Genomic DNA, 26,326 nt, shown 5'->3' on the forward strand with positions numbered 1-26,326 from the left:
GTTTTCTGAAGGTTACAAAACTAAATCACCAAACGACCATCCCTGGTAATAACACCAAATTTGGCACACACCAAGTCAAAAGCAAATATCTATAGGATCTATATTGATTTTAACATTTTATTTAACAGACCGCCTATGTTCAGACCTACTGTACACCGCACGGATGTAATATAACGTTACACATCAGATGATTTCACCCATCAGTTAACCAAACGTTTATTTAAGACACAACAGATTATGTTTGCGTGAATACTCGCAAAGACAGATATTTTGAAATACTGTAATTCTGTGTGTGTGTGTGTACATCGGGATCGCGCGCTGTCTGAGAGCCTTTGTGCGCACGCTTCGGATCTGTCAGTCAGAGCGCGTAAGATTGTTTTGTTTACATCAGCATGAGTTTGAATATCACATTTCATTGGTTCAGACTCATGCCATCGAGAATTCGCTAGGAATATTCACAACGTTGTAATACTGCGCTTTACAACGATACCAAACCTGTGCTGAGGGGAAGCGAGCAGAGAAAAACTGGACAAGTTTTTCATGGACAAAGGAAAGGTACTCCTCTCAGAAAACACACAAATAAAGATACTTTTAGATGTTTAATAGCTATGTGGAGCATTGGGATTGCTAGACGAGGGCTTAATGAACACATTTTACTGAGAACCTCAAACTTCGACTAAAATTTACATTTTTCACTTGTTTTGCTTGTAGCTCCAAATCAGTTCCGACTCCTTTTGCCAGCACGGGTTACACACACACATACATGCATACATACATACATACATATATATATACCGGTATATCAAATTTTTGACCAAGTTCCTTATTTAGCAGAGGTCGCATTTAGCAGATTCAAGGTCCAAGTCTGACCAAGTTAAGCCAGAAAGGGGATCGTGCATTTGTGGTAGTAGCGCCAAGACTCTGGAATAGCTCACCATTACATGTTAGGGACGCTGACTCTGTACATGTTTTTAAAGTACAACTTAAGACACATTTGTTTGCCATGGCCTTTTCATCATTTTGATGATAATTTTACTATTGTACTATTTTGTCTATTTTACTGAGATGATGTAAAGCACATTGGTCAACGTGTGTTGTTTTAATAGTGCTATCCAAATCAATATTGACAGTGACATTGACATCTACAATGTTAATTTGACATTAACATTGACATCTAGAATGATAATTTTTATCAAGCTTGTATGTTCAGTTATTTCACTTTAATAGCAATGAAAATTACCTATTAATTGTCATTAAAGTGAAATTACTGAACTTGAATATACAAGCTTGATAAAAATGCTCATTTTAGAAGAAAATTTCAGATGGCACTTAGAGGCTTTTGCATCTGAAGTCTTCACATATATATATATATATATATATATATATATGTACATGTCTATTGTCAATTACATTTTGCCACCTTGGAATTATAAGGTAGCCTGACTACGTCAGACTTCGTACTTCCGCTCAATTTCATTTCGCTTCTGTACTTAGTCTGAGACATCGACATGTCTCTCAGTTTTCCTCCGGCCTGAAAACAGCCGGCCAATCAACGAACAGAGGGCAGGCTGAGAGCCGTGACGTAGACGCTAAGCGCCGAGTTTGAGATTGGGGAAATCGAAAACGACCGCGGATATGGAGACAAGGGATGTAATCTTGCAATTAAGTTGCAGCATTTGCGACAGACTCGAAATGAACAAAGAGCTGTGTTTGACAGAACTAATCCTAACTTTGACAGTAGGCTGCAAATATTTTCCTGTTTCTCTTTACTGTCCAATAATAGTTTAGTGGCCCCGATTGTGCCGTGGATGCGTAGATTAATTTACATCACATAATCTACAAAAGTCGTTGACATCCATGTTCACTCCGGTATTTCTCTCGATGGTTTCGTTTTCGCATTATTTATAATGTGTTTACAGTGGCAGTTCGATGCTGCTGAGCTGGCGCATAACACACGTCATAACCAAACGTTATGTGATTGGCTTACGGGTAACCAATGATTTTATACTTCAGACGAGCGCCCCCCCCCGCGATAAAGAAAACACTTTTCAATGATGCCATGCCAGACTCTGTCTATGAAGCAAAGCGAAGTAGCAGAGTTTGGTATTACCAGGCTATTATAAGGTTCTATCTGTATTCTGACTGGTTTTGAGATATTGAGCTTTAAAGTTTTTGCATTCCATTCGACTGTGTAGAAAGAACCTTTTTATTTTCTAAATAAAAAGTTCCAAAATGTACACCACTTAAAAAATAACATCACATAATGTAAAGAAGTGGTCACAGAATAAGAATATGTGAATAACTAAATTTTTACAAAAATGTCAGATAGAACCTCAACCTTATAATTCCAAGGGGACGATTTGTCATATATGTATCTAGAGATGCTCTGTCTAATGCTGTCGTCTGTGTGCAGGTGTACTCGCAGCAGGGCAGTGTCCTGTCATGTAGTCCGCAGTGCAGCGCTCTCGGCTCTGAGGGAGACAGTGAGAGGCAGTTCAATCTCAACGATAGCAGGGTTCCCACCGCAACACAAGCCCTGATGACCATGTACCGCCGACGCTCCCCGGAGGAGTTCAACCCCAAACTGGTACAACACCCTCCTTTTTTTTCTCCTTAATGTTGTCACTTTTTACTGATAGGACTAATGAAGAAGCTCGGATCTATAGAGGGGTTAAGCAGGGGCAAGCCTAGTTTCCGCCGTCACGCCCACGTTGAACGTCTGATGCGTAATGCACAAAAAAAGGGAAACGCTTCTGGAGGTTTAAAGTCGTCATCTGATTGGTTGAATTCTACAGGACTTCCTGGAAACACATGTCACGTTCTTTAATGGTCCGCTGGAAACAAAGCCACTGTGATGCCAAACCCCCTCATGGAAAAAAACAGCCGTCGTGTTTGTTTACAACTCAGGCCGTGTTTACTCCTGGTATTAAGAGGTGTTTTGGTCGATCGGATCACAAGTAGACGAGGGAGACACATTCCCGTTCACACCTGGTGTTTTAATCCGTCTCTTTTGTCCACTTTTAACCACTTCAGTCCTGATTTCTTCGAGGGGAGGGTCTATGGGCGGGTAAATGTATGGGTTTTTTCACATATTTCGATCTAATGGACAAAATAAGCTCACGTAATTTACATAAGAACACGATGAAGGGCAGCAGCTTTAGTTTCTGCTCTGATAGACGCCCGTAAGACCAAGCCGAACAAAATCAGGAATAGTGAAAGAACATTGCTTGGTAGGTTGTTTTTTTTTGCATTACAGTGATTTTTACCATGCCCAAGAGCTGCTTTTGCCCCTAAAATACCCTTAAATCACTGCGTTGAACAACAGGAACATGCTAAAAATACACCAATGTTAAGTAAATAGTTAGCTTTCTACTTGTACGTTTATAATTAACATTATTTGTCCGAGTAAACTATTCTTATTTGAAGTTACGTAGTTCTTTTAGTTTAATTACGGGGTGTTTGGCGCTTATAATGTACAGTTACTGGTGTGCGTTTATCGGCATTCGAATGCACATCATCCACTCAGAATTCAAAACCTGAAAACCTGATACATGTTATTGTGTTTGTTGTGGTTAAAGTAGATGCTTTAGTATGAAATACACAGGAAGTGCAACTCATGAGAAGACAAACCTGCAACAAATGACCTGAGAAACCTGCTGATTCAAGTCATTTGCTTTCAAACTAGTTATGCAGTGTTAATTTAGTCACAGTATGTGTGCGCACAAGCAAAAATGTATGTTTTGCATTCAGAGGAGTATTTCAATGATTCTGCTCGCAAGATTGTCTAATCTAAAGCTTTCATATTATACATTAAATGCCTCACATTTCAAATTTCAGAATTGAAAGCTAATGTTGTTCACGGCTCACTGGCTTCGCTTCTTTGTCCAAGTCAGAGTCTCCGTCATCAGCACTTCTGAAGTTGAAGTCTGCGCACCAGTGATGAGATGCTCTCTGTTTAATCTCTTGTTTTCAGGCTAAGGAGTTTCTGAAGGAGCAGGCCTGGAAGAATCACTTCACCGAGTACGGCCAGGGAGTGTGTATGTACCGCACGGAGAAGACCAAAGACCTTGTGATGCAGGGCATCCCGGAGAACATGAGAGGAGAGCTGTGGCTCCTGTTTTCTGGTGAGTCAAACGTCACACAGACGTCTTGCGTCCCACACGGACAACAGGGAGAAAAACAGCTGAATGCATGCAATAAAATGCAACTATCCAGGGGTGCGTTTCCCAAAGCCAACTATGGTCGCAAGTTCTGTCGTTAGCAATAGAGTTCAGTGGAACTTGCGACCATAGTTGGCTAGCGATGCTTTTGGGAAACGCACCCCAGATAATCAAGCACAGTTACGGCACCAAAATAAATACATTTGACATTCACATATACAGGTGAAAAATTTTAATATGGTGCAAAAGTTCATTTATTTCAGTAATTCAACTTAAAAGGTGAAACTAATATATTATATAGACTCATTACATGCAAAGTGAGATATTTCAAGCCTTTATTTGTTATAATTTTATTTGCTTATGAAAACCACACACACACACACACACACCTGTTTTGTGGTGGTTATCTCGTGGTGCAGTGCAAGTACCTGTTTGTATTTTACCCTGCTTCCTGTTTGTAGATTAGAGTACCTTATTCTGAAGTCAAGTTTTATAGGCCAGTGCACAAACTGAAACACACGACCGCACAAGCAAACAGTCTAGCTGCCGTGTGTTTCTGCACAGTTTGTGTAATAGCAGTGGGAAACAACAAGTTATTGAAATCAAGTAGCTCAGATACTGTTACTGTTAGGATATCAAGAACGTTTAATCACTTTTACTAGCCTTACTGGTCAAACTATAAAAATAGCAGAAAATGTAGTCGATTTATATATTTTATCACATATAAAATACATGTTAAAATATATATTTTATGAATACATTTAAATAAAAAAATTATGATATTTTAAAATAAGAATGAATACAAATATTTTAAAATGTTTTATCACTAGAGAAAGGTTAGAGTCAGCAATGTCTTTAATGCATGTTAAAAAAAATGTCTAACCAGGAAAGATTTTTGAATATCTGTCAAATATCAAATTGTAATATTGGAGTTAAACTGTTTATTGTACCTGTAAATTATTGCATGCATAATATATGCATACAAAACTAGAATTGAATTGAATTAAATAAATTAGTTGCATTGAATTAATTAGTTGAATTGAATTAACCCAGATTTGAATTTAATTAATTTAAATTAGTTTAATTAAATGAAAGTAGAGTTGAATTGAATTAAATTAGTTTAATTAAATTAGATTTGAGTTTAATTAAAGTAAAGAGAGACTCATCATGACCTAATAAAATAATTTTGTTCCAAGAGTGTTTTGGATTTTTTTTTAAAAAAGATTAGCTAAATAATTTGTGTAATTTTGAGTGTGTGTATTGCTGTGCTTGCAGGAGCGATTAACGAGATGGCCACTCATCCTGGTTATTACGAGGATCTGGTGGAGAAGTCGATGGGGAAATATAATCTGGCCACAGAGGAGATCGAGCGAGACCTTCACCGGTCTCTCCCGGAGCATCCGGCCTTCCAGAACGAGATGGGCATCGCAGCCTTGCGTCGAGTCCTCACTGCGTACGCATTTCGCAACCCCAACATCGGCTACTGCCAGGTATGATGCACATCTCCACAGCTTCCACAACACACACACACACACAGCATGGTCATAACGCCAGCTCGTCTTCCTCCACAGGCCATGAACATCGTAACCTCGGTCCTGCTGCTGTACGCTAAAGAAGAAGAGGCCTTCTGGCTCCTGGTGGCCTTGTGTGAGCGGATGCTTCCCGATTACTACAACACCAGAGTCGTAGGTGAGCTCCGGGATCATCCAGCTTCTCAGCCACTAGGGCTGCACGATTAATCACAATAAAACCGCACGCAATTAGTAAATGGTGCTCCATCTGAACACCAGAGGGTGTCTCTCACACACACACATACACACACATGGGAAGATGTTGGACGCGTGTTGCTTTTTCAAATGCACGTTATTAGCGACTCAAACTCACAGTGCTTTCAGAGTGAGCAGCGCTTACAGAGCCGTGCGTCACTGACACGCTGCACATAATAAATAATCACAGCCTTTGCGATTTCCTAATCACGATAATTATGCATTTAAATTGCGATTAATTGTGCAGCCCTATCAGCCACTAAACGGCTCGGACACAAGAAGATCTGACAGCACTTAGTGTGTGTGTGTGTGTGTGTGTGTGTCTCAGGTGCTTTGGTGGACCAAGGCGTGTTCGAGGAGCTGGCTCACGTCTACGTTCCTCAGCTGTACGACTGCATGCAGGCGCTGGGCGTCATCTCCACCATCTCTCTCTCCTGGTTCCTCACACTCTTCCTGTCCGTCATGCCCTTCGAGAGCGCCGTGGTGGTGGTCGACTGCTTCTTCTACGAGGGCATCAAGGTCATCTTCCAGCTGGCTCTGTCCGTGCTCGACGCCAACATCCATCAGCTGCTGGACTGTAAAGATGACGGGGAAGCCATGACCATCCTGGGCAGGTAGCACAACTGCAGACTACTGAGTATGTGTAGTATACAGCATAATGAGTACGTTTACACCGTGTCCTAACTACACGCGCGACGCGATAAAATGCATATTTTCCATGTTAAAGGAGAACTCCGGTCAATTTTAACATTGAGCTCAATTTTTAGTAAATTTGGAGTGCTGTCAATACAGAGAACAACGACAAAAATCGGTGTTGCCTACACTGTGTTATCCTATTTTTAAAATTTGCACCCTATTGACTTGAATGGGGCAAGTTTTAAACCTGCTTTTATCCTCTTAACATATTTGATGTGTCATACAAGTGCCCAGCCATGTTGAGTGATTCCTTAAGAGTGAACACGAGTGAATCTGACTGCAGTAGATGTGAAAGATATGAATAAAAATGATGTTATTTCAGCCAGCGCAAAAACCTGTATTTAGTTCCTGTTTTCGGTGGAAGTCCAAAGTAGTCGATTGTCGAGTTCACGCGCGTGATCTAAGTAACTAAACCTATGCGCGTGAACTCGACAATCGACTACTTTGGACTTCGACCGAAAACAGGAACTAAATACAGGTATGTGCGCTGGCTGATATAACATCATTTTTATTCATATCTTTCACATCTACTGCAGTCAGATTCACTCGTGTTCACTCTGAAGGAATCACTCAACATAGCTGGGCACTTGTAATGACACATCAAGGATGATAAGACTAAGAACTGGTTAAGTTTAAAACTTGCCCCATTCAAGTCAATAGGGTGTAAATTTTAAAAATAGGATAACACAGTGTAGGCAACACCGATTTTTGTCGTTGTTCTCTGTATTGACAGCACTCCAAATTTACTAAAAATTGAGCTCAATGTTAAAATTGACCGGAGTTCTCCCTTTAATCAGAGTTTTTGTCCTAACCAGCCTCGACAGCAACACGCGATGATTCTGTTTTAGAAACGGTTTATATTTTTCTGCGACGTCTCGGCTAACCCTAACCCACAACAAACACAAAGCTTGGCAATGATAATCTCTTTATTTAATGTTAAAAGCGTGTAATGTGACTTTGAATATCATTTAGTGCTCCAGCTTTGTAGCTGTAAAAGCAACAATGGATAATTCACCTCAGATCTTGAAATGAAACAAATGGAAACAAGAAAGTTCAAACTGTGAACAGACAAGTGTATTCTTTGACAAAGATAGTTTGAGTAACTCAGGAGCGTATGTATTTTTAATAATGTTTAAATGGTGTAATATTTGTAAATTTGTTTATGTACTTATCCATTTTCTTGCGAGTGCCGTCAAGATTACTCTCTGGCGCTGTGCACTCGCCGCGAGACTCCGCCCACACACTGTTCTGATTGGCTGTGGGTTTTGATTGATTTTTACACATCTCGCAGTCGCATCTAGTGTGAACAGACAATCATTTGTTCCTGGAAACTTAACCCATCGCGTCTGGTTAGGACAGGGCGTTAGTGTGCTACCTAGTAAGTATATGTAGTGTTCGACATATGTACTGTAATGCAAAGTGATTATATACTGTATACTACATAGAGTATACACTTTCCTGCAACTTTAGTGTATGTAGCTGTTGTTCACTTACTAATGTTGATTGGCAAATGCCCACTAGAGGGAGTTGATGTATTATGTGGGGAACTGGTATGCATGTAAGAGGGGAAGAGAAAGTAGATTTTTTGGTACATACAATGCTAGTAAAGAAACCTGTGAGTTGCCTGAATGTGATCTCTTGATTTATGTGACTATACAACAGTAGCATGCTTTGTAGTGAGTAAAAATATAGTCTATAAGCAACGTTTTTGTATACTGCAATATTATTATATGCTGCATATACACTATTTAGCAAATTTAGTATATGCAGCATACTATGTAGTTAGTATTAAAGAAACAAAGTTTATGTTTGTATACTGCACAAATATATGCTGCATACTACATGGAATATACACTACTGCAAATTTAGTGTATGTTGCGTAGTACATAATGAGTATAAATAGTCTATTAGCAAAGTTTGCTTGTATACTGCAATATTATATGTTGTATACTACATAGTACGCAATTTGCATAGTACAAGAAATTTGTAGTATAGCGTATATTCTATGTAATGAGTGTGAAAATGTAGTTTATAAGCACAGTTTGTGTATGTTGTGTGCTGCAAAGTGATCATATGCTGGCTGCATACTAGAGTATACTGCAGATTTAGTGTATGCAGCATACGATGTAGTTAGTATATATAGACTGCATAAACACAAACATAAACAAACTTTGCTTACAAAGTCGTTATACTGTATGCTGCAAATTACAGAGTTCGTATTGTACTACACAGTAGTGAGTACATATTGCCTGTAAACTGAGTTTATGTTATGCTGCAAATGATTATACAGTATGCTGCATATTACACTGAGTATACACTATACTGCACATTTGGTGTATGTAGTGTACTACGTAGTGAGTCTATAAACATACAAACAATACAAAGTGTTGTATTCATACAAAGTTATTATGTGCTGCATGCTACATACAGTACACAGTACACTATTTAACTGATCTTGCAGTATGTACTGTGTACTCAGTGTACATAGTCTATAAGCAAATTCAGCATTTGTGTGCAGCCGAGTGAGTATTGCATGTAGTATGCTGCATAATAAGTGTATGTAGTGGTGTAAAGTGATTATATGCTCCCCAGTGAGTGTACAGTATGCTACAAATTGACAAAATTTAGTGCACTATGCTACAAACTACATGTATATAGTATGCTGACACAAACGAGTGTGTGTTGTAGGTATCTGGACAGCGTGACCAATAAGGACAGCACCCTTCCTCCGATCCCTCATCTTCACTCGCTCCTGACGGATAACGGCGAGCCTCATCCTGAGGTGGACATCTTCAAACTTGTGCGCTGCTCGTATGAGGTTCGTTCATCTGAAGTTCCTCCTTGTTCTATCTTACACGTCTACTAATAGCATGGTGGTGTACGGGTGAAACTCGAAAAACTCGAATATCATGCAAATGTTCATTTATTTCAGCAATTCAACTTAAAAGGTGAAACTAATATATTATATAGACTCATTACATGCAAAGTGAGATATTCCAAGCCTTTATTTGTTATAATTTTGATGATTATGGCTTATAGCTATGAAAATCTTTTCACAATATTCTAATTTTGATTATGTAATCCATAATCATCAAAATTATAACAAATAAAGGCTTGAAGTATCTCACTTTGCATGTAATGAGTCTATATAATATATTAGTTTCACCTTTTAAGTTGAATTACTGAAATAAATGAACTTTTGCACAATATTCAAATTTTTCGAGTTTCACCTGTATATATTACAGGGCTCGCCGGCTTAAAGTGTGTTTGCTATTTTTTTACTGTCATCGGCAGAAGTTCGGCTCCATTCGTGCGGATGTGATCGAGCAGATGCGTTTCAAACAGAGACTGAGAGTGATCCAGGCCATTGAAGACACCACCAAACGCAATGTGGTAATCTGACACTCTCCATACTGACTCAAGCAGTGGATCTGTGACTTTTAGATTTAATGCACACACTGCACTGCACACATGTTCATCTTTGCCTAATCCGCTGGTTTTCCAGGTGCGGACCATCGTGACGGAGACGCCCTTCAGCATTGATGAGTTGGAGGAGCTCTACACACTCTTTAAGGTCAGTCACATGACGAGTGTGTCAAGTCACCTTTATTTATATAGCGCTTTATACAATACAGATTGTTTGAAAGCAGCTTTACAGTGATAACAGGAGTATGATTCAATGATGCAAACAGTTAATTTAAGCTGTACAGCAGCTCTATAAGAAAAGTGTCATTGTTCAGCTGATGTCAGTTCAGTGTTGATTCGTTGTAAAGATCATCAGTTATTAAATTAGTTCAACTATAAGCGGTTCTGTAGAAAACTCAGTTCAGTTCTCATCCAATAGTGTCAGTGCGGTCAAATCAGTAAAGGTCCTTGCACACCGAGTCTGACATTTTCTCACGTAAAAAAATAAATACGACCTCTCGTTGTGTCACACTGCCCCGCAACCCCAACCGAAACTTTAAATTCAAATTTGAAGTAAAATTTTCTGCGTTTTTCGCATCTGTAGCAAGCATTTTGAGAGGTGTTTTGACAATTCAGAGACAACGTACAAGTGAACGCCAAAATCCTGAGCTGTTCAGGATCAAAGAGTTTGATTGACAGGCGATCTGACCAATCATAATCCGCCATTTTGTCCGACAAAGCAGTCAGGAGAGTTAGTAGATTAACGTTGGAGGATTTGAACTTGTAAAGCGGTGTGTACTGACGCCTTTCCGTGGTTAAAACAACATTCCTTCTGATGTTCATTCATGTTTATTTGATGCTATAAATGAACTAGAAGGAAGAGATGATCGGTTCACGAGCAGCTTAAACTGAGCGATCTGTCACGACACATTAAAGAGCCACAAAACTGTATTTATTGTTTAAATTTCTTTAAAAAATGACTAAATTTGAAATATACTTTTTCATATAAAAAGTAACCTGGTCTCCTGTCTGTCAGTGTGTTGTCAGTGTCCTCTCTGCTCCGCCATGTGAGAACATGGTGTGTGTGGACATGGACAGTAACTAAAGGGGGCGGGTCTTTGCGAACGGTCAATTGGTTCACGGAAATTGCTGGTCTTATTTTTAATATTTGGCTCCAGTATCGCTGGCAAAGCATCAAACTGAGCCGTTGACATCCTGTAGTAAACTTTGAATCACTCGGGATAATCCCGCAGCTCCTTCCTTGATAAGGAGGCGGAGCTCTCCTTCCTCTCTACTCAATCTCAGGATTGGATGGACCCAAAAAAAATAATTAATAAGCGAAAAATTTTGCACATTTTTTTCTGCAATGTATAAATGAATACAGTGTGCAAGGTTACTGTATGTGACGAATTTTTAGGATGATGAATTCGGGGGGTAAAAAACGCATATGAAAATTTCTGACTCAGTTTCCAATTACCTTTATGTTGTTGAATATTAAAGGGTTAGTTCACCCAAAAATGAAAATAATGTCATTAATGACTCACCCTCATGTCGTTCTAAGCCCGTAAGACCTCCGTTCATCTTCGGAACACAGTTTAAGATATTTTAGATTTAGTCCGAGAGCATTCTGTCCCTCCATTGAAGCTGTATATACAGTCTACTGTCCATGTCCATAAAGGTAATAAAAACATCATCACAGTAGTCCATGTGACATCAGTGGGTTAGTTAGAAGTTTTTGAAGCATCGAAAATACTTTTTGGTCCAAAAATAAAACAAAATAAGACTTTATTCCGCATTGTATTCTCTCCCGGGTCTGTTGTGAATCTGCGTTCAGGACTCCGCAGTGACGCTGATGACGTGTTATCTGGTGCGCCCGAGCTTCGTTTACAGTCTGGGGGAGACGCACGCTATATTCAAGCTATTCTACATTGTTTGCGTGGATATCATTTTTTTAATGGTGCGTAAATGTGCATGTCGCGGATGAGACACTTTTACAGCGTGCGTTTCCCTCAGACTGTAAACGAAGCTCGGGCGCACCAGAAATACACGTCATCAGCGTCTTACGCCATCAGCGTAACTGTGAAGGATTGACAACAGACCCGGGAGAGAATACAATGCGGAATAAAGTCTTATTTTGTGTTATTTTTGGACCAAAAAGTATTTTCGATGCTTCAAAAACTTCTAACTAACCCACTGATGTCACATGGACTACTTTGATGATCTTTTTATTACCTTTATGGACATGGCCAGTATACTGTATATACAGTTTCAATGGAGGGACAGAAAGCTCTCGGACTAAATCTAAAATATCTTAAACTGTGTTCCGAAGATGAACGGAGGTCTTACGGGCTTAGAACGACACGAGGGTGAGTCATTAATGACATTATTTTCATTTTTGGGTGAACTAACCCTTTAAGTACTAAGCAAACCAGAGGAACCCAAACTCCATCAAGTGAGAGAATAGAGGAATAAAACGTGGGAGAAGCCAGGCTCAGTCGGAGAGCCAGTTCTCAGGGAACGAACGCGGTGTGATTATGATTCAGGCCGTTAAAATTCAGATCCACATATTCATCCGGTTCCTTTTGCTTGAAGATGGGATTCGTCACGCCGGTATGGAGCCGAAGCTGGTCATAGTGTCCGTGTGGAGGACTTGTCTGGTTCTTGTGGTCTGAGTTGTGGTCGTGTCTAGGTGCAGGTTCACCATCTGATCTGGATCCGGACCGGATCCGGCTGACTACGGTAACCTCGGGACAAACGGAGAGACTAATATTAGCGTGGATGCCACTCTTCTGACGATGTAACAAGGGTGTTCACCTCATTTATGCAGCCTAATAATCCTTTAACAGATGTGAATTATAGAAATGTGAAATGCCAGGTTGAAGAGATGTGTTTTTGAAGAGTGTGTGTGCTTCCCGAACAAGCCTAGGAAGACCTGTCTTAGTGATTTAAGATAATGACGGGCTGATGGATGGAGTGAGTGTGTGAATATATTGCAGACGGATGACTTTTTTTATTAGAGAGTCGTGTGTCTTCCCCTTTAGCTGTTCTTCGGGACATTCATTAGCTTGCAATGGTGTAGTAGCCGCTCCGAGAGTTTTCCTGATCTGGATTTATGTCCCAAAGGCCTTGCTCATTTAAAGGAATAATTGTGGTGATTAATCAGAGGATGCTTTGCATATGGAAATAATGAAAAGTCACATAAAACAGCATTTTTCAACAGATGATGCAACCTAGCTGGAGTTAAAAATAAAAAATACAAACAATAATAGTTATTATTATTATTTACTTATTATTATTAAATCAATGGTAATTAATTAATAATTGTATATAATTCAAATGTATTATTAAACATGCTATATTTGTAGTATTCGTATTTAATGGTTCTTCCTAAATCTTTTGAAATTACTGTATTATGATCATCATTATTATGTACTTTATAATAATAATAATGAATAAATCAATACTAATTATTTATTCATTTAATATAAACATTGAAAAAATCTTATGTATGCTATTTTTTTTGTCTTTTTATTGAAATATTTAATGGTTCTTGCCAAATAATTGAAAAAACATTTTATCATAAACATTATGATTTTTATTACATTTTATTTTCCTTTTTTGTTTTATTGTGCTTATTTGGTTAAATTGAATGGTGCTTGCTAAATCATTTTAAATTACCATTAATATTATTAATATAAATGCTATTTTATTTGTATTTTTGTTGTTTTTGTATTGAGAAGATGATGTTGGTCATATTTAGTGGTGCTTGATAAATAATTTGAATAAATCCCTAACCCCGAAATGTTGAACTTCGTTACAGTGTGCATGTAACTCGTCCAGCTGATGTGTGTTACGCCTCAAATCATACAGTTTATGGAGATAATTGTATTATTGAAACGATGAAGCACATTAACACCAGAGTTTCATGACCTGTGTGTGTGTGTTTGACACCTGTAGGCTGAGCATCTGACCAGCTGTTACTGGGGCAGCACCAGTAACCCCATGAGCCGCCACGACCCGAGCCTGCCGTACCTGGAGCAGTACCGCATGGACCTGGAGCAGTTCAAGGGCCTGTTTGCTCTGCTGTTCCCCTGGGCCTGCGGCTCACACACCGACGATCTGGCCCTGCGCTTCTTCCGTCTGCTAGACCACAACGCAGACGCGCTCATCAACTTTAGAGAGTTCATAAGCGGCTTGAGTGAGTGTGTTTTTAATCAGGGGATTCATATTTTCCTTAAAGTCAGCAAGAAACAGAAGTTGCGATAGTCTTTTCTTCCCTATTGTGACGTATATCCGAGTGAAACCGCTTCTCGAACAAGAACAAATGCAGGGCGGGGCTTGATTTTGTCCATTGGGAATTGATTAGATGGTTGTGGTTGATGGTCACGCACACTATTTTTCCTCATTTAGTATTCCGTTTCTCTCGGAAATACGTCACAACACTGAGATAAAGTCGGTTGCAACTTCCCGTTCACGCGGACTTTAAAACATAAGAACTGTCAATTTTGATTTCATGGTGACTTTAAATCATTTCCCATAAAAGTCTGATGTACTATGAAAGCTTACATTTAGAAGTCAGAAAACGCCCAAGTCAGAAAATTTTATTATGTAATAATATGCAGAAAATATATGTGGACCATTAATGAAAATGAATATTATTTGTTTAATCATTTAATATAAATTAAAAATTCTTATTATTAATATAAATGCAATTTTCTTTGTCTTTTTTTTGTTTGTTAATGCTTAATAATGCTTAATCTTGTTAAATAATTGATCATTATTAACATAAATGTTATGATTTTTATTCTTTTTATTTTCCTTTTTTGTTTTGAGATGATTTTGATTTATATTTAATGATGCTTGCTAAATAATTGTAAATTATTATGATCATACATGTTATGATTTGAATTTACTTTTTATTTTATTGTGACGATTTTGGTTATATTTAGTGGTGGTTGTTAAATAAAAAATGAAAATATATGATATGATTTAAATGCGTTTAAATTCAAACTAAATCTGACTAAAGTGCATCGGGTTGATTGTTTTTGTGCACATTTAAATGCTTAACTTGTGTCGCAGGCGTCCTGTGTCACGGTGACCTGACGGAAAAACTCAAATTTCTCTACAAGATTCACGTTATTCCAGGTAGGTGAGAATATGTGGCTGTAAATAAGAAAAAATAACTTTAATTTATATTTATATATATATATAATTTTGATTTATTTGTATTTATTTTTTGAGCAGATTTTGAAGTGACAATATGTGCATGGCATATATGAAAAACATCACAACCTGCTTTTTTTTCTTTTTTAACATCCATAGAAATGAATAAGGAAAGATTATACAAATCTACAGAACTCTTAACTCTACCCATCCCAAGTAACCCAAATTTTTTTTTTTTAAATCTCCCATATCTCCAATAATCTCCAATAAATGTAGTTTCAACAAAGGAAATGATAGGATTCCATTTTTTATAAAATTAGTTGACATTTTTTGTAACATTATGCTGGTAATTATTAAAGTTCAAACTGGTTCATTCATTATTTTCAGCATTTGTTTACCTTTTTGTTTACATTTTGTTATGCGCACATGCATATAATACGTATAATAACTGTACGATTAGTCGAGAGGAAGCGTGAGAAATGAAAGTGAAGTCGGATGTTTTGCTGGTTCTTCATGTCTCGCGCTTGAGTTGTTATGCGCTGCGTCAGTGGTGAATCTCATGAAATCTGTCACGAATATATCAGGGTCATAATTCACCCCCAAATCAGAAATTAAATTCTCCTTAAAGAGGATTCAAGATGCTGAAAATGTAATAGAGATCGTTTTGTGTAATATCATGAACCACAATGGAAATGAGTTCATAACTTTATCATGTCATCCTTGACAGAATACTTTTTTTGTCAAATAAATAAGCCTATTATAATATCCAGTTACCTGTCAGGAGATGTTCAGGGTCTTTTTTTTTTTTTTTAAGGAAATAATACAATATAAAAATTTTAAATGTAACATATCAAGTCACCTTTATTTATATAGCGCTTTATACAATTCAGATTGTTTCAGTGAAACTGTGTTAACAGGAAAATTATGCATTTTGACTGTCAGTTCAGTGTTGATTCAGTTCCGCTGTAAAGATCATCAATTATTAAATTAGTTAATTTCATCTATAAAGCAGTTATGCAAAAAAATTATGTCATTTTCCAGCTCAGTTCAGTTCTCATAGACAGCGTCAGGACAGTCAGATCAATAATATTGTTGAATATGTGTGTATTTATATACATACAAAATAATTATACACACACATATATTATGTAAACACAAACTTTAATTTTGGATGCGATCAATCGTTCTAATATTTAGTCATTTTTATATTGTTATCTAAATATGAATGAGTTGTATTGAGGCGTATCCTGAATCTGCAGTGTGTGTTGTTGTCAGAGCTGCACCAGGAGCAGGAGGAGCCGGACTCGGCCTGTGAAGCCACGCAGTATTTCTTCGAGGACATCACCCCCGAGACCTCCAGCGGTACTGACCATATCACACACACTCACCATACGTGACCCTGGATCACAAAACCAGTCACATGTGTCACACGGGTATATTTGTGGCAATAGCCAACAATACATTGTATGGGTCAAAATTATCGATTTTTCTTTTATGCCAAAAATCATGAGGATATTAAGTAAAGATCATGATCCATGAAGATATTTTGTACATTTCCTACTGTAAATATATCAAACATGTATTTTTGTGAGTGAATGCAGCACAATCGTGAACATAAATGCACAACTTTAAAGGAGATTTTCTCAATGTTCAGATTTTTTTGGCACCCTCAGATTCCAGATTTTCTAATATTGTCCTATTCTAACAAACCATACATCAATGGAACGCTTATTTATTCAGCTTTTATTTATGACTGGTTTTGTGGTCCAGGGTCACTTATGAACATGTTGATTTGCCTAGCACACAAACTGTGATCACTGGTACTGATGCTTTGACCTCTCGTGGATAGGCCTCGACCCCAAGAACAGAAGCGAGAAGGATGATGGGTTCGTCAGGGTCACCTTTAAGAATGATAAAGGTGGGAGACACGTCCTCTCCATTTATACAGATGAGAGTGAATCAGAGTTGAGTGGTTTTAAACGTGCAGCATGCAGTAAGGCTTCTTCTTTCTTCTGTCTGTGGTGATGTAGCTAAGAAAACACACACTCCAGATTACCGCACGTACCTGCGCCTGTGGAACCAGGAGACCAAAGCTAAGCTGGAGAACATGAAGGATCTGCCCAAACTCAACCAGGTACATCTGGAGACCAGACAAAATTACTTCAAGACCTATTAAAGATACATGGTTTTCCATTCCCAACCCATCGAATGTAAAGAAAAGTCATATATATACAGAATATCACACAGTGAGACAGGACTGTGAGTTAAGAGCGGTAACATGGGATCTTTTGAATTCACGCTGACTCGAATGTGATAAACCGTCAGTGGAAAACATGTATTATTTGCACTAGATTGCTAGTATATTTTGCTTTTGACATTTAAATAATTTGATTCTACTTTACAACAATGGTTTGTTGAAATTATGATTTATCTGATTAAAAAAAGTCATTTCAGACTAAATACACAAATTACTAACATATATGAATAACTAAATATATATGAATAAATAAAAATGTAATAAATAGATATTTATTAGATAATATATATATATATATATATATATATATATATATATATATATGTGTGTGTGTGTGTGTGTGTGTGTATAAATTTGATCTTATTTTCAATATAATAAATTTAATTTATTTAGCTAAAACTTTACAAATATACTGTGTATAAAACTAAATTAAATATATATGCATTTTTTTATATAATAAATTTCCACTTAAGATAAAACTTTATATAATTTTTATATATTATATAACAAAATGGCATATAAAATATATATATTTCGTAAATTGCCTTTTTTCAGCAAATAAAAATGTTTATATAATAAATTACATTTCTTAAGATAAAACGTATTTCACATGCTATTTTATTAAAATATATAAAATCTACAAATTATACACAGTATATATTTATTTATTTATTTTTTAATAAATGTAACTTTTTTGCTAAAACTAAACTGATTATATATACAATTATATATGTATAATATATATTTTTTGTTAAATAAATTGACATTTCTTAACAACTTTTATTTAAAAAAAAATTGCATTATATAAATGTTTTTGCATTAGATATTATATTATGACATAATACAATATAAAATACTGTGTGTGTGTGTGTAGATTTATTTAAATATATTTATTAGATATTAGTTGCTGTTAAGAAACAACTAATTCATTCCTGTGTGTATCTATACTGTACACACACACACACACACACACACAGGAATTAATTGGTTGTTATTAAAGGGCATATTGCAGGTTTTTTTTTTTTCAGAATTAATATATAACCTTGTATGAAAATACCATATGAAGAGTAAATGCACGATTAAAAATTGTTATGCCAGACATAAGGGCACAAATTCAGTGGAAAACGTGACAGTTTCCTTGACCGTGTTGAAAAAACGCTTTTTTTTCACCACCGCGTCATATTACATCAGAATGGGGAGTCGTTTGCCGGCTCTGCGTTCGCTCAGTGCAGAGTAGGCTGGTATTATGTTGAAGCGGTCGTGATTCAGTGTGTTTTCGGTGGTGGTTGTATTTCAATTAATATTTATCGTGATAAATGACTGTGAATTATGGCCTGTCAGGACATCGAGTCCACAGGTTTCCGAACAAGAAAAAGGATGGTGCTTTCTTCCGTGTTTGTGTGCGTTTTGTGCAGGGTAAGAGACGGGACTTCGCTTCTGCGTCTGCTTTGAAAAACGCGGTAGTGTGTAGCGTTCACTATAGACTGCATGATTATAATCCCAGCGATATGATGAGTTAACGTTACGTTATATGATGACGGCGATATGTGCACACTGTCCCGGCTCCTTCATCTGGTCGCCCGGTCCGCCGTCAGCATGTGGGTCGGCCACCGGTGGGAAACATGACGGTCACGGATCCGTCAGAGATCACTTATTGTACATTTGTTTTACAAAATGTGCCTTGTTTTAATTTAATTAATTAACGTATCCTCCATAAACTTGTAATGTCTTGCAAGTCTGCAGCCGACACTTATTATTATTATTATAATATAATATATTATGTTCATTTTCAATCTGTACTCCGAATTTTAATGTTTGTGTTGGCTGCTTCTACATATAAAGTTTTTATACAGTAAGAAAGCTGTGATTGTGATTATTTTTTTATTCATTATCACCAAGTGGGGCCATTCAAAACCTTTATAATGTCCCTCTTTCTCTGGAAACTGTCTCCTAATGGCTGACATACACGTGCAGGTAAGGGTCTAAATACTAGCTTTGTTATTGCCTGACACATAATTACAATATTGTGATCTGAGCATAGAGTTATACATATCGTCGGCTAACGTGAATACATCTATAAGCTAACACTGTTCTCTCACCGAGACCCGACTCCTGCCCTGTTCTCCTCAGACCACAGCTCAATGCGTCTCCTCTGACCGTTGTTTTGTCTAATCCTGACCTGTCTACTCTCTTGGCTTCATATGAGGCTCATAATTATATGGCTGAGGTCCGTCATACGAGTAAACATTTAGGCTACAAATTCCTAAATTCCTCAGCGTCCGAACTGTCATTGCGATCCATTGCTTTCCTATTGTTTACTTTGACCGCGCTCCCTCATGATACGTCACTTCCGGTTTGGCGGTTTTCAAATGCGGAAGTAAAATTTTCTCACAAAAACGACTCCAGAAGCCTAAATAGCGTTTTATAAGTATATGTTTATATTTAAATCTAGTTCCTACATTATTGTTCTATACATTGGCTCACTGGGTACTCTAACCTGCAATATGCCCTTTAACAGCAACTAATATCTAATAAATATATTTAAATAAATCTACTGCAAGACAAGGACACCAGGTTAGTTCATTCACAGGTCAAATGTGACTCATTTCTGATGTGTGTTTCTTTTCTCTGCTGTCTTCAGAGTCAGTTCATCGAGCTGTGCAAGACTCTCTACAACATGTTCAGCGAAGACCCGAGCGAGCAGGAGCTGTATCACGCCACCGCCACGGTCACCAGTCTGCTCCTGGAGATGGGAGAGGTGGGAAAACTCTTCAACTGTCCCAACAACAAGGACAACGAGGAGGAGGACGACGAAGACGAGGAGGACGACCGCATCCCAGTGCGCACCAGCAAGCGAGAGCGAGCGAGACACAAACCTTGCGATCCCGAGATCAACTCCTGCGTCACGGGCCCGTTAGACATCATCAAACCAGAGGATTCGTCACCCAAAGACACGGGCACGTCCTCCGCCATGCTCATCTCAGACGACGAGACCAAAGACGACACGTCCGTGTCCTCGTACTCCGTCCTGAGCGCCGGCTCCCACGAGCTTCAGTGCGAGGACATCACGGACGACACGGTTCTCATACGCAGCGGTGGGACGCATAGAGGAGCAGTGCATCATGGGAAAGGTGGTCTCCCTCACAGCGCCAGCGTGGACAAGGACTGGGCCATCACGTTCGAGCAGTTCCTGGCCTCGGTGCTCACAGAACATGCCCTGGTGCAGTACTTCGAGAAGCCCGTCGAGATCGCAGCGAGAATCACCAACGCCAAGAACGTCCGCAAGGTGGGACAGCAACACATGTCCGTCAGTGACTATGAGATCTCGCTATCAGGCTAACGTGCTACAAAAAACTATTACCCCTACATTTTACAAAAATGAGATTTCCAGCATCATTTACTCAGTCATGTCGTTCCATGATGTTTTTTCTTCTGTGAAACAGTTATTTAGTCGAAAGTTGATGCTAGTTTTTATCCACACAATGACAGTAAATAGAAACCATCTCCGTCAAGCTAAAAATTTATAAAAATTGCTTGTGCACTTTTCAATTGAGTTTTCAAACCCGTCATATTTTCGATCTTCCGAACACAAATTATATTTTTAATGCAATCTGAGAGATTTCTGTTCCTCCATTGACAGGCTACGCAACTTCGTCGCTTTATATAGTTCATAAAGAGATCGTAAAACTAATCCATATGAATCAAGAAGATGAACCGATTGAATTTAGATTGAGTAATGAATGTTTATATGTGAATAGAAGCCTAAATTCAATCTGTTCGTCATATAAAGCGATCGAGTCTCTTCAAAAAATTCATATGGATTAGTTTTACGATCTCTTTATGAAATTTCTGAAGCGTTAAAGTTGTAGTTGCGTAGCCTGTCAATGGAGGGACAGAAATAATTAAAATATCATTAAAAATATCTTTATTTGTGTTCTGAAGATGAACAAAAGTCTTACGGGTTTGGAATGACATGATGGCGAGTAATTAATGATATAATTGTCATTTTTGGGGGCGAACTATCCCTTTAAACCATACAATAGTAAATAACGACTTAAATTCTAGTATGTTCCTCGCACAAATTACTGTTTTGTAATAGTCATTATTTTGCCCACTTTTATTGTCATTAGGAGGTCAAAATCTCCAGTCCCCATTAACTTGTATTGTATGGAAATGAGCAGCGTGGACATTCGGCTAAATATCTCCTTTTGTGTTTTACCTTAAATAGTCGAATGTGGAAAGACATGAGGGTCAGCAAATGATGAGAGAGCTTTCATTTTAACTGGTCTCCCGATTCATCTCCTCGAAACCAATGTATCTGGTGTTAAATCAGAGCGAGACTTCAGAGGCTTCCCGTCTGCGGGAGCTCGTCACGGAGCGACAGTTACGAGTTTCCCCGGAGGCTCATCATGTGACCAACAGAATGACCTTTTTACCTGTACAGAGTCTGAGAGGAACCGTTGGATACTACAATGTGCTTGATGTACTTTATATACAGAAATGTTTACTAATAGTAGTATCTAATACAGTTAGACTGTTTATCACAGTAATCGTGACTAGAATAGCTCACTAGTCTGAGAAAAACATTTTCTTAATCCGTATTTTTAGGTTGTGTTCCAATAAATGTATGTAAACATTCTAAAAAAACAAAACAATATCACTTTACTTGGGAAACAAAACTGCGTGCAATCACATGACTTTTTTTTTTTGAAAATATATTGAATTTATTCATTTTTATTTATTTTTTTGGAAAAGGATGAACCTCAATAGAAATGTTTAGATTTATGCTAAAAAAAGAAGCCATTTTAAAACATTTATTTTGAAGAACAATACAATTAAACTGCAAACTTTAATATATATATCATATTCTCTGAAAAAGCCTTGTGCAATCTAGATATTTTTACTTTAAAAAGAAGAAGAAATGACAGATTAAGAGAACGGTTTTGTTTTTACGGGATTGTAAAGCACCTTTAATGTGAATAATAGGGAAATAGGTACGTGAGGTTTATCCCGAAAGAAATACTGGGATTGTTGGAACGATGTGCCACAAAATCACCTGTAATTTCCCAGATTTCTCGTTTCTCTCTTCCTCTCTCACTTCCTTTGCACCTGCACTTTGGGTTGTTCTTCTTTGTAAAAAGTGAGGATGTTCGTAACCTGAAGTCTCGGATATGAATGGGCTTGAGAGACGATGCAGTCCAGCTGTGTATAATATAATATCTGACGTTCACCGTTTATTATAGTGTATCCTGTACAGTTTTTCATTTGCTGTGTTGTCACCAGGCATGATGTCTGTGCACCTTCTCCTAACTTATTACGTTTTTTTTTAAATAGACGAGTTTCTACTTTATTTCATGCTGCTGTTTTTAAGTTTCTGTTTTTATTGTGAATGGTTCAAATTGACCTGTACATGATTCAGACCACTTCCCTGAATTAAACGTGTTAAAGGAAACGTCCTGTCCTGTGATCAGACTCTCTTCAGTTCTGTTTTATTTGATGCTTGGCATTTCCGTGAATGAAGTACAGAAAGTGCTGTGAAACTATTACAAATGAAGTAAATTGTCTTCGTGAAAGAACCTTTAGGAAATGTTTTTCCTCATCTCAGGTCAACCAAAAGTTTTACCCACGTTTTTGAGACATGCTTTCAGTCATTAAGACCCCGATTGATGTGGTTTCATTGTTTTCGATCAATAAATCTTAAACCGCAAAAAAAACAAAACAAAAAAAACATTTGTTGTGAAATCCTGTAAGTTTAAATAAAATATATATTTTTAAGCTAGAATGGGTAAGGACACAGATTTAGGCTAAATAAAGCTGGAAAAGAAGTTACTAGCTAGTTTGCGTCCACATTTTAGTTCGTAGTTATTGATTAACTTGCATCTCAGAAATATTTGTAAAAATATATCTCTTTTCCCCACATTTTGTTGTGTGATCTTCATGATTCATTGTCAACACTACAATTTGCATAAATTTCCAAATGGGAGGGGAAAAAATATGTTAATGCTTTTGCTTGGAGGACATTTTATGTCTTAGGGAGACAGGGGACGCAAAGTTTCTGGGGGACATTTCATGTCTTAGGGAGAAAGGGAACGCAAAGTTTCTGGGGGACATTTTATGTCTCGGGGACAGGGAACGCAAAGTTTCTGGGGGACATTTTATGTCTCGGGGACAGGGAACGCAAAGTTTCTGGGGGACATTTTATGTCTCGGGGACAGGGAACGCAAAGTTTCTGGGGGACATTTAATGTCTCGGGGACAGGGAACGCAAAGTTTCTGGGGGACATTTTATGTCTCGGGGACAGGGAACGCAAAGTTTCTGGGGGACATTTTATGTCTCTGGGACAGGGAACGCAAAGTTTCTGGGGGACATTTTATGTCTTGGGGACAGGGAACGCAAAGTTTCTGGGGGACATTTTATGTCTCTGGGACAGGGAACGCAAAGTTTCTGGGGGACATTTTATGTCTCGGGGGACAGGGAACGCAAAGTTTCTGGGGGACATTTTAAGTGTCTGGGGACAGGGAACGCAAAGTTTCTGGGGGACATTTTATGTCTCTGGGACAGGGAACGCAAAGTTTCTGGGGGACATTTAATGTCTCGGGGACAGGGAACGCAAAGTTTCTGGGGGACATTTTAAGTGTCTGGGGACAGGGAACGCAAAGTTTCTGGGGGACATTTAATGTCTCGGGACAGGGAACGCAGTTTCCGGGGGACATTTTATGTCTCGGGGGACAGGGAACGCAAAGTTTCTCAGGGGACATTTTGTGTACCTCACAGACTCCAGCAGAAGGGTTGTGTTTTTCTGCTTGGTCATGCACTCAGTAAGTGGGACGCTGCTGAGAGTCCTATCCACTAGAGGCCAGTAGAGAGACGCTTTCATCTGCACACATTTGACTGAGTGTTTCAACTCTCCGCTGTCTGTGAGAGTTCAGGGCTGTAACGGAGGCTGTAATGTCCTGAATGAAATCCCCATGCACTCCCTGCTCTCTCTGTCGGGCCACCGCTGACGTTCAGAGGGTGTGAGCGGAGCTGTCCAATCAGACGCTAGTGTCCCCTGATCGTCCCAGCACAGAAGACACTTGGCACTCGTATAAAGACACCAAGCTGTCTCCGTCAACAAGCCTTGCGTCACTACCTGGCAGAAACCCTTTTCTCCGCTTTAATTCTCTCAGCTCTTCTTTTCTCCTGTAAAGAAAGCTCTTTACCACACGCTAAAGCAGTTTCCCATCATTAACCTCTGGATAAGTCAGCTGTTTATCTGTTCCGGTTATCCGATTACCTATCAAGGATTGTTTGATCTTTAACCTCCTATCTTTTGTACTCTCGATCCACGTATTGTGCCATAGACTGTAAAGCAATACAAACAGTCAATCATCCCTGTACATTTTGTCGTTTATGAATTAACCAAAAAAATCAAAGTCTACTTTAATCTGCACACTTGACAATCTGCATAGCAGCACTCTGATGCAGTTTAATAGTGTCAGCTTAATACACAAAACGTTCTGTTGAAAATAATGTTTTAAGATATTTTATTAATTGATATGATGAATGAAGTTAAACTGTTATATATTAACTATTTATATATGAATTAATTAATCTATGGCAGCCCATAGAACTACTTGCGGGAAAGTTATGAAATTTGGCACACTGATAGAGGACAGTCTGAACTGTCTCCATGACCATTTTGGAGTTTCTAACTCAATCCCTCTAGCGCCACCAGCTGTCCAAAGTTTCACTTACGTTTGTGCTAATAACGTTTGAACGGTAAGGGCTAGAAACAAAATTCCTTTTTCCTCTGATTCCTTGCGTTTCAATTTTACGGAAAAACTACTTTTTCGAACTCCTAGGCCATTGCTCCAATATTCGCAAAAAAATTTTTAACCAGATCATCTTCAGACAAAAAGATGTTTTGCCAAACCGTTCTCGAATAACGTGTTAATGAATTCAATGAAGAGCATGTCAAAATTAACGTAAGGCTATATCTCTGCAGCGTTTACGAATTCTGACCAAACATGGTGTGTTATGACAACCATAACCTGAGGATGCCTGCACAGTTTCGGCGCAGTGCCACCTAGTGGTCAGGAGATATAAAAAAATTGCTCTTTTTGCTTATAACTTCTGAACGGTTTGCCCAAAAATCACAACTGGTCTCTTTAGATTTGGTTCAGCATGCTGAGTTGAACGATACCCAAATTTCCCCACATCGGCCATTTTGCTATTTACTATTATTACTGAGCTGAGCCAAATGATCTGGTTCTATTCCCTAAAAAGAGCCGTCATTATCAGTCACGTGGGTTTAATGTGCGCAACGTCAGAATTTATTCTGCAAATATGTTACCATCTTCCAATTATTCGCATTAACTGTCAAAACTTTTATTTTTTTTCGAGTGCAAAAACATTCTAAGGGATTTTTTTGTGTGTGAAATTTCTCATTTCTGATGCGATACTTCAAAATGCGCATGAAAACATAGAAAAGATGGAAACATAGCTATTGTAATCTCACTCTGACCACACCACATCAATTTGGTCACAGCGCCACCTATCGGTCGAAAGCGATAAACCATTAAAATTATATCACTAGTGACTGTATTTATGATTTCTCAGCCATTTTGAATAAAATAATCTGAAAATGTATTTAATTGTTCATTGCCGCATAAGGTTTGACACTCCCATTCATGTTGGCATGGCTCATCCTGTTATTTTGCCCCGAAAATTGCTGCTGCGGCTATATTTATTATTATTATTATTATGACAGTGTGGACCAGATTAAAAGCCACCAGAACTGGACGTAAAGTTGATGTTCCTGTGATACGCTGTGGTTCATGAGAGTCAGCAGATGCTGCAGATAATGATCCAGCTGCATCTGGTGGCTTTTGTCTGGG

At 38.2% G+C, this 26,326-nt stretch overlaps 1 protein-coding gene across 1 annotated transcript in view; it reads left to right on the forward strand.

The window, feature by feature from the left end:
• The window catches only part of tbc1d9 (TBC1 domain family, member 9 (with GRAM domain)), a 43,918-nt gene extending 20,771 nt beyond the window's left edge, over positions 1-23,147 (forward strand). The window contains exons 8-22 of the mRNA XM_079614745.1: positions 2,414-2,587; positions 3,974-4,124; positions 5,436-5,650; positions 5,732-5,849; positions 6,255-6,540; positions 9,311-9,440; positions 9,917-10,015; positions 10,128-10,196; positions 13,985-14,225; positions 15,107-15,172; positions 16,466-16,552; positions 17,040-17,108; positions 17,221-17,324; positions 20,089-20,733; positions 21,676-23,147. Coding sequence (XP_079470871.1) covers positions 2,414-2,587; positions 3,974-4,124; positions 5,436-5,650; positions 5,732-5,849; positions 6,255-6,540; positions 9,311-9,440; positions 9,917-10,015; positions 10,128-10,196; positions 13,985-14,225; positions 15,107-15,172; positions 16,466-16,552; positions 17,040-17,108; positions 17,221-17,324; positions 20,089-20,733; positions 21,676-21,729 — 2,508 coding nt within the window. The 3' untranslated portion in view covers positions 21,730-23,147. The remainder of the gene's footprint in view (positions 1-2,413; positions 2,588-3,973; positions 4,125-5,435; positions 5,651-5,731; positions 5,850-6,254; positions 6,541-9,310; positions 9,441-9,916; positions 10,016-10,127; positions 10,197-13,984; positions 14,226-15,106; positions 15,173-16,465; positions 16,553-17,039; positions 17,109-17,220; positions 17,325-20,088; positions 20,734-21,675) is intronic.
• Positions 23,148-26,326: the final 3,179 nt, after the last annotated feature.

Source organism: Phoxinus phoxinus, assembly GCF_949152265.1.
Source record: "Phoxinus phoxinus genome assembly, chromosome: 6".
Classification (NCBI taxonomy): Eukaryota; Metazoa; Chordata; class Actinopteri; order Cypriniformes; family Leuciscidae; genus Phoxinus; species Phoxinus phoxinus.